The sequence below is a fragment of the Capricornis sumatraensis genome, chromosome 3, assembly GCF_032405125.1.
Source record: "Capricornis sumatraensis isolate serow.1 chromosome 3, serow.2, whole genome shotgun sequence".
NCBI lineage: Eukaryota > Metazoa > Chordata > Mammalia > Artiodactyla > Bovidae > Capricornis > Capricornis sumatraensis.
In genome coordinates, this window is record NC_091071.1 from 170,283,377 (window position 1) to 170,296,531 (window position 13,155).

General features: G+C 53.7%; 1 protein-coding gene across 2 annotated transcripts; it reads right to left on the reverse strand.

The window, feature by feature from the left end:
- Positions 1 to 399: 399 nt before the first annotated feature.
- Positions 400 to 11,297, reverse strand: TMEM222 (transmembrane protein 222). Of its 2 annotated transcripts, none has more exons than XM_068968079.1 (6): positions 11,101 to 11,297; positions 5,695 to 5,779; positions 4,385 to 4,416; positions 2,776 to 2,872; positions 2,546 to 2,676; positions 400 to 1,428 (listed from the first exon to the last, which is right to left on the reverse strand). In XM_068968079.1, exons 1-6 carry the CDS (start codon positions 11,295 to 11,297, stop codon positions 1,341 to 1,343), a joined length of 630 nt encoding a protein of 209 aa, XP_068824180.1. In that variant the 3' UTR covers positions 400 to 1,340. The 2 variants fall into 2 exon arrangements, with proteins under 2 accessions (XP_068824180.1, XP_068824181.1); XM_068968080.1 differs by having other exon boundaries at positions 2,555 to 2,676; positions 11,101 to 11,244.
- Positions 11,298 to 13,155: the final 1,858 nt, after the last annotated feature.

Below are 13,155 nucleotides of genomic sequence, written 5' to 3' on the forward strand. Positions count from 1 at the left end.
GCCACGGAGCAGGGCAGCGGCCTGGCCTCTGGGGTCAGCCCTGCGCTGACCCCCAATCCTACTGCCAAGTTCCTCCCGAAAGGGAATGTGGGAGGGGTTTCACTATCTGCCTGCCTCAGGGAGACAGCTTCGGGGCGGTGGATGAGGCGTGATGAGGAACCTCCATAGCTCAGGCTCAGAGCGGAATACACCCGAGGGAGGCTGAGTCTAAGCTCCAGACAGCCATGTCCTCGGCAACCAGACCCCTTGCTGGGGACAGAGGAAGCCACGTTCGCCCAGAAGACAGGAGCTGAAGGGAACTCACATCTTCAGTGAACCCAGGGACCACCAAAGGGAGAAAACAAGGACAAGGCCTGGTCTGGAGTTAAAACTCTTTACTGTCCTGTCCAGGGAGGCTCACACAAAGGAATCTGTGGAGCAGAGGTGAGGGGGGCGGCACGGGCCCGTCCACATCTTGGAGAGAAGGGGGAGCCGTGGGAGGAGGGCAGAAACAGCTCCCCTTCAGCCCTCTGATGGGGCTGGCTGCACCAACCACCCCCGCAACATCTTGGAGGTTGTCCAGTCACCAGTGCGAAGTCCACACCTGGGGCTGAGGCCAAGCTTTGTGACCCTGCTCTGATATGCAGGGGTCACCCTGGATATATCACTCCTTTCTCCAGCCTGGTTGGGGGAGCCCAGGCCCCAAACTGCAGGGGATGATAGGCCCAAGGGCTTGCAGGCCCTGGGAGAGTGGGAAGAGAGTGCTGCATGGGCTGGAGGCCGCCCGCAGTGGGGCCCAAACCACCTCGAGCGCGGCTTCTGACAACCATCTGAGGGGGCCGTCAGTCCTGCTGGGCCATTCCAGTGGCCAGTGGAGAAGGCAGGCCCCGGGGCGCCGAGCTCATGGAGACTTCTCAGGGTGCCCTCGTCCCGGGACCAGAGCCCTGGCAGGAGAATGGGCTTCAAGCCCAGCTCTGGCCCCAGGGCTGCCCTGGCTGGTGGGTCCAAATGCCCTTCTCTCCCCTGCCAGTCAGTGGGCTGAGGCAGAGGGAGCCCAGCTCCAGAGGGAAACTAAGGCTTTTCTGACAGATAAACAAAGGGTATCTCGAGGATGGAGGGGTCACAAGCCTGGGATGGAGGGGTCCAGGAGCTTCTGAGCAACTGGTTAGGCACAAAATGCAAACACCTCTGCCCCAAACTCAACCTCAGCCTTTCGCTCCATCCTGCCTAGCCCAGACCTCGGGTCAAACCCAACAGGCCCATCCCTGCCTTTCGGGGCGAGGACAAACAATCTGGGACGAAAAGGGGGGTGGCGGCTGCCTTCTCAGGAGCCAGGTGGGCCCAGGGCCATGGAGCGGCCATCACCGCAGGTTGAAGACCAAGCTGACGGTCAGGATGATGCCCAGGAGAAGGACAAAAGGCAGCCAGGTCTTCACGAAGGCGCCGACACTGGTGGAGAGAGAGAAGTGTGTGGGCCGCAGGGGCCTGTGGGTGTGCGGCTCAGAACACCGTTCACCTGCACACCCAGACGGGGCTGCTCCCCTCAGGAAGCTCCCGGACCCACCCTCTCAGGCCCAAACTCGGTCAACTGAGGGACTGGTCCACTACGGAGGCCCACCAGCTCCTATCCCAGGCGGCCGCCATTCCAGGCGCCTGGCAATCGGACACCTTGCTAGGTGGGCACAGGAAGACAGGCCCACCCTCTGGGCCTTCCTGACTCCGTCCACAATCGCTCCTGTCTGGAGAGGGGTCTCCGGCAAGAGAACCAGGAATTCTGTAGTCTGTGTGGTGCAGACAGCCTACGAGGTGGGGAGGGGCTAGCGAGAGTCAGCACAGGGCTGTGGCTGGAGTCAGGGTCCCAGCTTCAACCCAGGCTTTGTCTCAGCCTCTGTGTGACTGTAGTTAAGGGCTTCCCGGGGGACCTCTAAAACCTTCTGAACTAAAAGATTCTTCTGAAAAGAACCTCCTTTTCAGAAGCTCTGAACCATGAGTGCAGCTGAAGGGAAGCCTGGAGAGGAGGCCAGGCTAGCCCAGGTGTGTGGGGCCCTGTGGGTGGGTCACTCCACCTCTCCGAGCTCCCTCAACCTGTGAATCGTGACTACGGCCTGTGCTACCTCACAAGTCATGGGGCCGTGGCCTCAAAGGCCTTCCCAGACCACCATGGGGGGCCCACCTGCCCAGAACCCTGCCTCTGGCAAGGGAAGCTGGGAGGGGACCCTGTGGGGTCATCCACCCTCTTCGAGGGTCTACCTGGCTACCTTGACCTGAGCACAGGGCTCTGCGCACGTGCAGCGTCCCTGAGGAGCCAGCATCTTTATCTCTGTTTTACCAAAGGGCAAGTGCCGCTTGAGAGGCCAGGGCCACTCCCAGAGATCTCACCGTGAGCAGGGGACAGAGCCGGCCTTGGAAGGCACGCCTTCTTGGCCAGCTCAGCTAGTCGTTTTAGAACCTCCGCGGCTTCCATCAGCGCTGGCTCGGCGCTGCTGGCTGAAGGACCCCAGAAGCTGCCCTGCTGGGATGCGTGGCCCTGCTGGGATCTGTGGAAGCGCAGCCCCGGGGGGCTCACCTGACGTACTTCCCGTACAGCAGGCAGAAGAAGCAGAGCGTCACCATGTTCCAGTTGGTGCTGTTGTTGTAGCGCATCAGGTTCAGGGCCAAGGCCACGTGCGAGTGGCAGTTGTCACAGCAGAGATTGTGCTGGAGATGCAGGGAGGGCTGCGTCAGGCCGGGCTGCGGGCGTGAGGGCGGGGGGCGCCCTCCCACCCTGCTTCCCGCCCCCAGGGGTGGCCCACCTACCATGCGGTGCTTGTACTCCTCAGAGGCATCGTGCACAGCGGTGTCCCATGCGTTGGGCCCGCTGGCATAGACCTGAGCGGGGTCCAGCTTCCAGTACCTGAGAGGGGGAAAGAGGGCGTTCTGGGCACTGGCTCAGCTCCATGAGTGCCCCCGACGCCTGCTCTGTGTGGGGCCCTGAGCGGGCTCGGAGGCTGCAGGGGTGAGCCAGGTCCAGGGAGAGAGCCACACAGCTGGCAGCTGAACAGTGTGACATGCCGCGGCCTCGCAGATCCTGCAGAGGACACGGGCTCACTCAGTCGGCGTGTGAGAGGCTTCCCTGGGAGGCGGCAGTGGGGGCGGGGGGGAAGCAGGAACACTTGAGTCTGGTGTGAAACAGGAGGCAGCATCCAGGCACAGAGTGGGGAGTGGACGTTCCAGGCAGAGGGAACAGTCTGAAGGGAGGAAGGGGCATGACGCTGCGTGGCGTGTACAGGAATGAAGACACTGGGCACTGCTGGAGGGTTTGGAGGAACAGGGTAAGGGAGGCTGGACGCTGAGGGTGGGGAGGCAGGAGGCCATGTCTGGGGACCTGAATGTCCTCCTGAGGTGTTTATCCGTCTTTCCCCTCATCGCCTCACTCGGGAGGCTAGGGTGAGTAGAACAGCCGGTGGAGCTGAAAGCTCACGACCTTCAAGCTGGGGGTGAGCCCACAGGGTCTCTCAGGCGGGGGCACTGGGAGCTCGAGCGCCCTCTGGCTGCTGTGTGGGGAGTGGCTTGACAGAGGAGCCTACAGACAGGACCGGAGAGAAACCGCCGCCGTCTGGCGACGTGTTGTGGGGAAGTGTTGTGGGGACTTGGGCTGCTCGGTGGTTCCTGCTTGGAAACAGGTGCCTGGTGCCCTTCCAACTCCTGCTGAAGAGTGGGCTGGCAGCAGACACCCAGGCCAGAGGCCCCTGAGGACGCCAGCAGGGCTTGGGAGCCCCACTCCCGGCTGCCTGCCGCGGTGCCTCCTCCAGGGCTCCACCCTCGTGGACGCTGCCTCGGCCAACAGGGCACCTGACGCTCTCCTGAGCAGACCGATGACTAAAGCGCTGTCTCCAGGCCACGAGAGAGACAGGCCCCCAGACAGAAAAACTGAGGTCCTGAACCCCCATGCAAACTAGCAATACTTCAGGAGGGCCTAAATTTGCTTTCGTTCTCTCCAACCAGAACTTTCCAGCAGAGTTCTAAACAATGCCTCCCTTACACCTTAAATGGTGTGTCTGTTCCCTGAGGGGCAGGAGAAAGGGTCCAGGTTTGGAGGGAGACAGACCTGCGTGCAAGTTCCAGTCCTGCCACCTTCTTTCCATTTCGCACCTTTTCCTTCTTTCCCTCACCTTTCCGACGCAGTTGAGAACATGACCTTGTAGGGCTAAGGCAAGGCCTAGAAGGCCTGTGGGTAAAGGACCCGGCCAGGGACCAGAGCAGGAAATGTGTGGTACAAGGCCAGACCCTCTGGTGGACCCTGGCTGCGCCCCCCTCAATCCCTCTTCAGGCTGCTGGCTCCTGCTGTGCCCCAGAAGGCCTGGCCTGCTGCTCCAGGCAGAGGAACCTGGCTCCAGGGCCAGTCACATGCATGTTCGTCACTTACTTGGCAGGCTTCCCAAAGGCCATGTTGTCTTCCTGTTGGGGAACAAGAGCAGAGGTCAGTGGGGAGCCTGCATCCGGCCAGAAAGACAGACCTGGGTTGGTGGTGAAAGTGTCGCAACTCAGAAGGAGGTACGTGGGGTGGGCATGAGGGGGGCGTGGGCCCTGCTCTGGGGCTGGTGGGGTATCTCAAGTGCTTGCAGCAGCTTTCCTGTGTGAAGAAGGCGACACGACAGGAGTGCACAGAGCCCTGTGCCCAGAGGCCAGACACTTGGGGTACAGGCATGGCCGCCGCTCCCTGTGGCGCCCAGGTAATTCTCTCCCCCTCTCTGGGCCTGGTTTTCTCCAGGTTCTCTGGTCAGTCTCTGGTCTGTGCCCACAGGGAGGTGGTTTCCTTGATAGTGTTAACGAGGACACCCTCTGACCTCCTGACCTGACAGTGGTGGCCCACATGGAGCCTGGCAGTGTGGCTGCAGTCGGAGCAGGACGTGGGGTGGGTTGCGGGGGACAGAGAGGTTGGGTCTCAAGAGGCCTCCTTTGAGGGAGATGTTATAGCCGAGTCCTAGACCTGCCGCACCAGATGTGGAGTGCAGGAGTTACACAGGGACAGAATCTGGGTTTAGCATCTGCTCACAGAGCTGGTCAGAGATGAATTCTCATCAACGTGTATGACACTGAAAGTAAGGGGTAGGAAAGACCTCTGTGGGGTTAGAGATCATGATAAATATGAATCAGGCAGGTTGGCACTGTCACACTTGTTCGTCTAGCCTCTGATGGAGAGGAAGCTGCAGCCCTGAAATAGGCAGGATGCTGCCTGCTTATCTGGAGCAAGCCCACTGCCCCGATCGTGGGCCCAGCCCCGGGGAGCAGACCTGAGAACACAGGTGGTTCATTCTAGAAGGCCTGCCCCTTCTTCTCCATGGCCACACCCAGGGAACCATGTCAGCCTCCCATGTGCCCCCACCTTGTGACTCCCACCTTCTGAAGGTCCAGAGCTGTAGTTCCAGGATGGTCTGACTCTCCACTCTTGCCTCTAACCCCTACCCATGTCTTGGTACCCCCGGGGTGGGCCAATAGCTGGGTCAGTTACTTAAGACTCCTTCTGGCCACACTGCCCTCCCGGCCTGTCCTGGAGGCAAGAGAAGGGGAAAAGGGGTCAAAACACTGGTGGGGAGCAGAGGGCCAGGGCCAGGACTATGGGGCAGCTGTACTCTCTGGATACTAGGGACATGGGAAGGCTGCCTGCCGGCAAGATAGGCCAGCCTTCTATGGGAGCCTCAGAGCCCTCCAGAGGGGGCAGAATGGGGAACTCACCGACACAAAGTAGGGGCCGGCAAAGTCCCGAATGACTCCTGTGGATGTGCAGATGCCCATGTGGCCGATGATCGGGAAAAACCACCTGTGGGAGAAAAGGACATGGAAGGGCAGAGCTCAGGGGAGTCTTTCAGCTGGTGAGGCAGAGCTGGGGACACTCCATCCGGCTTGAGAGCAGATGAGTATAATACATGTGCCCATGAGGGTGGTGTGAGGGGCGGGGGAGTAGGGAAGAGAGGCCAGTGCAGACGAGTAACAGAGGGGGAATCCGTGCGGCCGCAACACAGCTAAACTCCAAGGACAGTAATACCGAGTGAGGTGCGGACGCGGAGCTACGGGAATGCTCCTTCACTGCTGCTGGGATATAAGCCGTTTCTACAGCTTTCACAAATGGGCACTATACCCTCTACCTCAGAAACTCCACTTCAGAGTATACACCCCACAAAAGCAAACCTTTGGTGCCAGTGTCCACCAAAGCTGTGGACAAGAACATTCACAGCACCTTTATTAAAAAACAGCAGGAAAAAGGAAAAAGAAAAAAAATTTTTTAAAGAAGAAAAACACATAGCTAGAAAAAACATTTGTCAATACTCACTGAACTGCACACTTAAAAGCACATTATACCACAATAAAGTTGATTAAAAAACTAGAAACAAGCTAAATGTCCAACAATAATAAAGTGGGTATGTAGACTGGAGTATAGTCACACAGTGGCACAGCAGGTAACAATAGGAAAGAATAAACTGTTACGTACAACACAGATCTTCACAGACATAAGCAAAGTAAATGAAATCTCACACAAAAATGCGTGCATAGTATTGTTTATATAAAGTTCAAGAAAAGGCAAAATTAATCTATTGTGCTGGAGGGAGAAGATGGGTTATTTCTGTGGCAGAACTGACACGCACAAGGGAGTTCCCTTGGATACTAAAAATGTCCTTTCTTGACCTGGGTGATGTGCGCGTACACATATGCAGAGTTCGTTGACCCATACACTTAAGATTTGTACCCTTTATGCTATACTTTACATCTCAATAAAAAGCTGTTGTTTTTTCTTAAAAGTAGGGGGGAGCATTTAAACCAATATATGTGTGTGTGTGTATGTGTGTTGGGTGGGGGGTAGGTTCAGAAGCTTCCTCTGAGGAACTGATGAAGAAACAATACGTGCAAGGGTAGAGATTCAGACAAAAGCACGGTGTATTACAGGAATTGAGTTCAAACTTTTCAAAGTCACAGGCATTTACAAACACCCAAATCGCAGTAGGACCCTTATATGCAAAACACATAGGAACTCCAGATCTGTCTAGGGTCTGAGAACCATGGCTCCACAGGAACTAGGTGGTGGAGAGACTGATCAGTTTAAGAAGGACTCACAGGGGGAAAAAAAAGGCCTCACAGGGCCAGCAGCCATGTGTGATTTTAAGGCTGCCTGCTGGAGAGGTGGAGGCAAAACCTAGAGATGCAACCCCAGGAAACAATTATGTGGGGCTAGGACGTCACAGAGGAGGTGACCTTTAACCCAGACCTGTGAAAGGACAGGATGTCAAGAGGCAGACAGCAGAACTCCAAAGGCAGCAAAGCACTGCATGTGCTTGGAGAATGGGAGGACAGGAGTTCAGACGCTCTTCTGGAGTACTGGCAAGAGGTGACAGTGATCCTGAGCAGAGTACTGGTGGTGGGGTGGTGAGAAGCAGATGGCTTCAGAAGATCTTTCAAAGGAAACTGGATGGTTTCATGACGACAGAATAGAGCACTTCTGGGCTGCAGCTTGAGGACCTGAAAGGATGGTGGGACCGAGTGGTCTGTTTTAAATTTTTTGCTGTCACATGGCTTGAGGGATCTTAGTTCCCAGATGAGAGACTGAACCCAGGCCCCCACAGTGAAAGGCCTAAATCCTAACCACTGGAGCACCAGGGGATTCCCAAGTGGTCTTTTAAGAATGTAATCCAGATTCTGTCATTCCCTTGCTTTGACATTCGTTGAAGGCTTCCTGTTACACTTATATACTCCAAACTCCTCCCAATAGCCTCATCTTGCTTATCCTCTGATGCCACCTCACTCTTCTCGCTAGCTACACTGCCCACTTCTGGTTCATCAAACACACCAAGTCCTCCCACCTCAATGCTTTTTTTGCTTTTTGCTCTGGCTTTCATCCCAAACTGTATTCTAGAGCTTCGAATAGCTGGTTGCTTCTGATCATTGATGCCTCAGCTCAGCCATCAACTTTGGAGGTTTCCCTTGATGATGCCTTCTGAAGTAGCCACACACAACCCCAGACACCCCAGATCCCATTGCTCTGCTTTAATTTCTTCATAGTATCTGCTACAATCTCAGATTACCTTGTTCACTTATATGGTCACTGTCTTTCCCCTTGCCTGCGTGCTAAGTTGCTTCAGTCATGTCTAACAGTCATGTCTGCGACCCTATGGACTGTAGCCTGCCAGGCTCCTCTGTCCATGGGATTCTCCGGGGAAGAATATGGAGTGGGTTATCTCCTTCTCCAGATCTTCCAGACCCAGGGATCGAACTCACATCTCTATGTCTTCTGCAATGGGAAGCAGGTTCTTCACCACTAGTGCCACCTGGAAAGCCCGTCTTTCCTCACTAGCATGTAGACTCCAAGAGAGCAGGGATTCTCTCTCTGGTATTAGAGTAGCCCACAGGTAGTGCCTGGCACATGACCAGAGCCAAACAGTCATTGACTAAATGCTGAATGAGTGAATGTCCTGCATTTAAGAATGGAGTCAGGCTCTGAAGTCAGACCTGGGTGGAGCCTGGACTGTGTTTTGGGCAGGCACTCATTCCCATCTCTCAGTGACAGGTGAACGCTAATGATAGTGCCTCAGTGCGGCATAATTGTGAGGATCAAACAGGATATACTTGCAAAATGCCTGACACTTCCTTGCACTTGGTAGTTGCTCAATGTTGTTATCATGAGGTGTACAATAAATACTTGCTATAGGACTGGTTGGACTGGTGTATAAGTTGCTGAAGATTCATAGTGGCCACAGCATGGACACTCAGGATTACGGGAAAGGACTCAGACCTCTCAGACCCTAATCTCAAGATCCCTCTCCCCCTCTTCCCCTCAATTTCTTTCATCTGGTTGGGGCAAAGGTATGGCTTTGACCAGTACTCCACGTGCCACGGCTGTGCTGGAGGTTAGAATAAAGACTGGAGACAATGGCAGCGCCTGCACCTGGGGAAGCCCCAGAGAAGAAACTCTCAAAGTCTTTGTCAGTCTGGAAGCTCCATGAAGGCAAGCTCCAAAGCTGCTTTGTGGACTACCGTATAGTCAGACCTAGTATGTAACAGGGCCTCAAGATCTGCTTATTGAATGAATGAGTTACTGACCCTGGACCTCTACCTAGTAAGGTAGAGTATTTCAGTGGAAAAAGCCCTATGCTGGCTTCAAAGCCTTTGTTTCCTCATCTATAAAATGGGAGTGATAGTATTTATTTTATTTCCGTAGGTTGATGTGAGGACTGTATGAGACAGTGAATATAAAATGTTTAGAACAGAGCCCAGAACAGAGTAAGCATCTACTCTTCGCTGTTTTTTGTAGTAGCACTAGCTGTTATCAGGCTTTTCATGCAGAATCATCAACAGTTCTGAGGGGACAGACAGATCTCTGGATTCAGTTGCTTTCTCTCTGATCCTCCCCCTCCAAAATCAATGACAGCTCCTTGTGCCCCATCTGTTCCTAGCTCTGCACTTGAGGTCAGCAGTTACCATAATGCACTACAATGGTTCACCTCTCTCTTTCTTCTGCTGGAGGGCGAGTCCTTTGATGGGAACATGAGCCCTCTGACAGGGGCACCAGATTCATCTTATGAACACCTGTACACAGATCTGCATAGAAACGGAGTGTGCCCTGCTTCTGGCCCAGATGACGGGGGACTGTGGTGCTTCCACTCAACGTTGCTACCAGCTTTCTGAAGAGCAGAGGACTCTGCAAACGTGTTTTTGAGAACAGGGGAAAACCAAAGAGATCTTGGGATAACAACACAATTTTTAGCAAAACCAATACAGTCCCTCCCACTTATTCTCACATTAATATTTTACTTTCTTCATAGCACTAATCACTATCAGTTCTTTTATAATTCACTTGTTTACTGTCTATCTGCTTCCACCATGATTTAACACTGTGAGAGCAAGGATCATACCTGCTTTACTCACCACTATATATTCTTATCACCTAGAACTATTCTAGGCACACAGGAGTCGCTGAGCAGGTGTGCTATAAGGAATATTGAATTAATCAATGAAAACACTTTCTTAAATATTTTTATTTTTAAAGGACTCAGACTTGGATATTCTTAAAGAAATGCAAAAGCATTTGAAACAGAAACAACGCAAGTATTTTAACATGATGCAAGACTTAAGAAAAAGAGCTCATTTTAGAATCAGAAACATATAAGGACAAAAATGATCCGTTCTCCATACCACCTGGCTGTTCCTTTTTTTTTTTTTTTTCACCTGGCTGTTTTTGATACAGGGAACAAACAAGTCTATTCCATCAGGTGAGAGGGAACAGGATGTGGTCAAAAGAGAGCAAGTCAGAAAATGGTGTTGGGATGGTTTTGCTTACTGTCGTGTGAACCTGATCTAGACATTCAATGGTAGAGATCCATCATCTGAGGCTATAATTCCTACCTCAGAAAGTGGCTGTGAAACTCAGAGAAAATGAGTGTAAAACAGCTTAGCCAAGTGTCCAGCACGGTGGGTAATGGTTATCATCAGTTGTCAGGGCTGAAGCACCAGGGCAAACCAGCTCCCTACCTTCCTAACCCTGCGGCTCCTTGCTACAAGGCGCCAGCACTTTCTGGAGCACTTGCTTTCTTTTCTGACAAAGGCTGATCTGATGCCATAGAAAGAACTTTGGTCTGGTGGGCAGACTGCCTGGGACCTAAATACGCTTTGCAACAGAGATGGTGTGGTGGTATTTCTGGGGGCCCTTCCAATGACGACATCCCAGGAGTCACTGTGGTCCCAACCAAACTTCCATTCTGGGCCTCCAGACCCAGCAGGATGTCTTGCGTACAGGAAGTGACCAGTAATCGTCTGTTTAATGAATGAATAAGCCAGTGAATGAATGAAGATGTCTCTCTCACACTAAGTCAAGGGGCCCTTTTTCTGTACGCCCACAGGTCCTGAGCTTCCCAGCCTCTGAACCTCTCCACGGTCAACAACTGTCTCTCAGATCAGACCAGGTGTAACGAGGGCGAGGAGCCGGTCCCATCCGTCAGCACCACAGGCAACACGCGGCTGGCGGGGTACTGTTGAACCCCGGCCCCTCGGGAAGGCTTTGGTGCGCTTTGGGCCCGGAGGCTGGCCCGAGGCCGCCAGAGGACACCGCGCCGGCCCATCTCTCCCTGTCCCGGCCGAACGCCAGAGAAGACTCACGTGAGCACCGGGATGGGCGTCCACACCACGCAGTAGGGGAAGCGGCTCCGCTCCACGTCCATGGCGCCGCTGCCAGCACCGCTAAGTTGCTTCTTGTCCGTCTCGGCCGCCGTCGGCGCCTCCACTTCCGCCATCCCGAGCGGGGGAGGCAGCGGCGGCGGCAACAGGAGCGGCGAACTCCCTTCCGCTTCCGCCATGCTGCGTGCGCCTACCGGCCCAGCCCCTGCTCCAGTGCCGCTCGCTGGGTGGCGTCACTTCCCGGAGATGGGGTCCGCCCGGCTTGGCTTTCCCCCCGGGAATAGGAGCCGCGTCCCTCTGGGCCCGGCGCCCACCAGCGCCGCGCCGTTGCGCCGGCGGCCAGGCGCTGCCTGAGCCCTCAGGCAGCGCGCAGTCTAGTGCGGGAGCTTCACCAAGCACTCAGTAATTCAGTACGCTGAGGGGTTCTGAGAGGTGTGGTGCCGTCTCTACTTATTGAGCGATCCTTAGGTGCGACGCACCTGACATTGTTTTTAATCCCTACAAACTGGTTAGACATGCGAGAATTGTGGCCATGCCCTCCTCCAGGGGCTCTTCCCGACCAGGGGATCGAACCCACGTCTCGTGTCTCCTGCATTGGCAGGAGGGTTCTTTACCTCCAGCGCCACCTGGGAAGCCCCTAGACATGCGAACATCAGTTCAGTCAGTTTACTCCCTGAGTCCTGTCCGATTCTTTGCTACCCCATAAACTGCAGCGAGCCAGGCCTCCCTGTCCATCATCAACTCCGGGAGTATACCCAAACTCATGTCCATCGAGTTGGTGATGCCATCCAACCATCTCATCCTCTGTTGTCCCCTTCTACTGCCTTCAATCTTTCCCAGCATCAGGGTCTTTTCCAGTGAGTCAGCTCTTCGCATCAGGTGGCCAAAGTATTGGAGTTTCAGCTTCAGCATCAGTCCTTCCAATGAGTATTCAGGACTGATTTCCTTTAGGATGGACTGGTTGGATCTCCTTGCTGTCCAAGGGACTCTCAAGAGTCTTCTCCAACACCACAGTTCAAAAGCATCAATTCTTTGGCGCTCAGCTTTCATTATAGTCCGACTCTCACATCCATACATGACTACTGGAAAAACCATAGCTTTGACTAGATGGACCTTTGTTGGCAAAGTAATATCTGTTTTTTTTTTAATATGCTGTCTAGGTTGGTCATAACTTTTCTTCCAAGGAGCAAGCGTCTTTTAATTTCATGGCTGCAGTCCATGAAATTTTGGATTTTGGAGCTCCCCCCAAAATAAAGTCTGTCACTGCTCCCATTTCCCGCACTGAGGCTTAAGAGGTAAGATAAGTGGCCAGGACTCAACTCCAAGTCTGTTGCCCTCTCTTTTTCATTCTGTGGTCTTTCACGAGGTAGTGGTAGCATAAAGGAAGGCTAAGCTAAAAATAATGTGTGGCATATGTGTAGAAGTAGGGAAAACTTGCCTGGAGATATTTGAACCAAGTCCTGATGTTTGCCAGGTGGCTCCAGGATGGGTGCGCGCAGTGGCGCAAAGGAAGGGAGGCCTTGCCGAGCAATGTGCAGGGGTGTGGATATCACCCTGGCTGGAGTAAGTCACAAGCCTTAGATGTGATCCCATCCCTTCACTGTACAATTGGCAAAACTGAGACTCAGGGAAGTGAAATAATTGTCTGAGATCGTACAGTATCATATGAAGAAGCCAGGCTCAAATCCTGAATTCTTTGGGCTTTTTAAACAGATGCCTAGACAAAGGAAATGGAATCTGCTGGAGTGGGAAGGGGAAATGGGAGGACAAAGAAGGAAGGCAGCAGCTCAGAATTAAGCTGGTGAGAGGTATGGCTACATCCGCTCAGAAAGGTGGGAGCTGTGCATTTTGGGGAAGATTTTTTTCTGTTGAATTACCCTCCTTCAATGCTGGTCTATTTTTAGCACCTAATATTTTAATGCATTTGTGGGGCACACATCTGCCTCTGTTATGGAACTCTAAGGTCCTTAATTTCAGCAGCTTGCACTGTTCCTAGGGCAGAGCAGATGCCCACTAGATAGTTCCTGATTTACCGAG

What these genes read in the sequence shown, in the direction of transcription:
- TMEM222 (XM_068968079.1), bottom strand. Translation starts at nt 11,297, where the DNA reads ATGGCGGAAGCGGAAGGGAGTTCGCCGCTCCTGTTGCCGCCGCCGCTG. An exon ending in ACGCCCATCCCGGTGCTCAC is followed by an intron (nt 5,780 to 11,100) that starts GTGAGTCTTCTC and finishes TTTCTCCCACAG; the next exon opens with GTGGTTTTTCCCGATCATCG. An exon ending in AGGAGTACAAGCACCGCATG is followed by an intron (nt 2,677 to 2,775) that starts GTAGGTGGGCCA and finishes CTGCATCTCCAG; the next exon opens with CACAATCTCTGCTGTGACAA.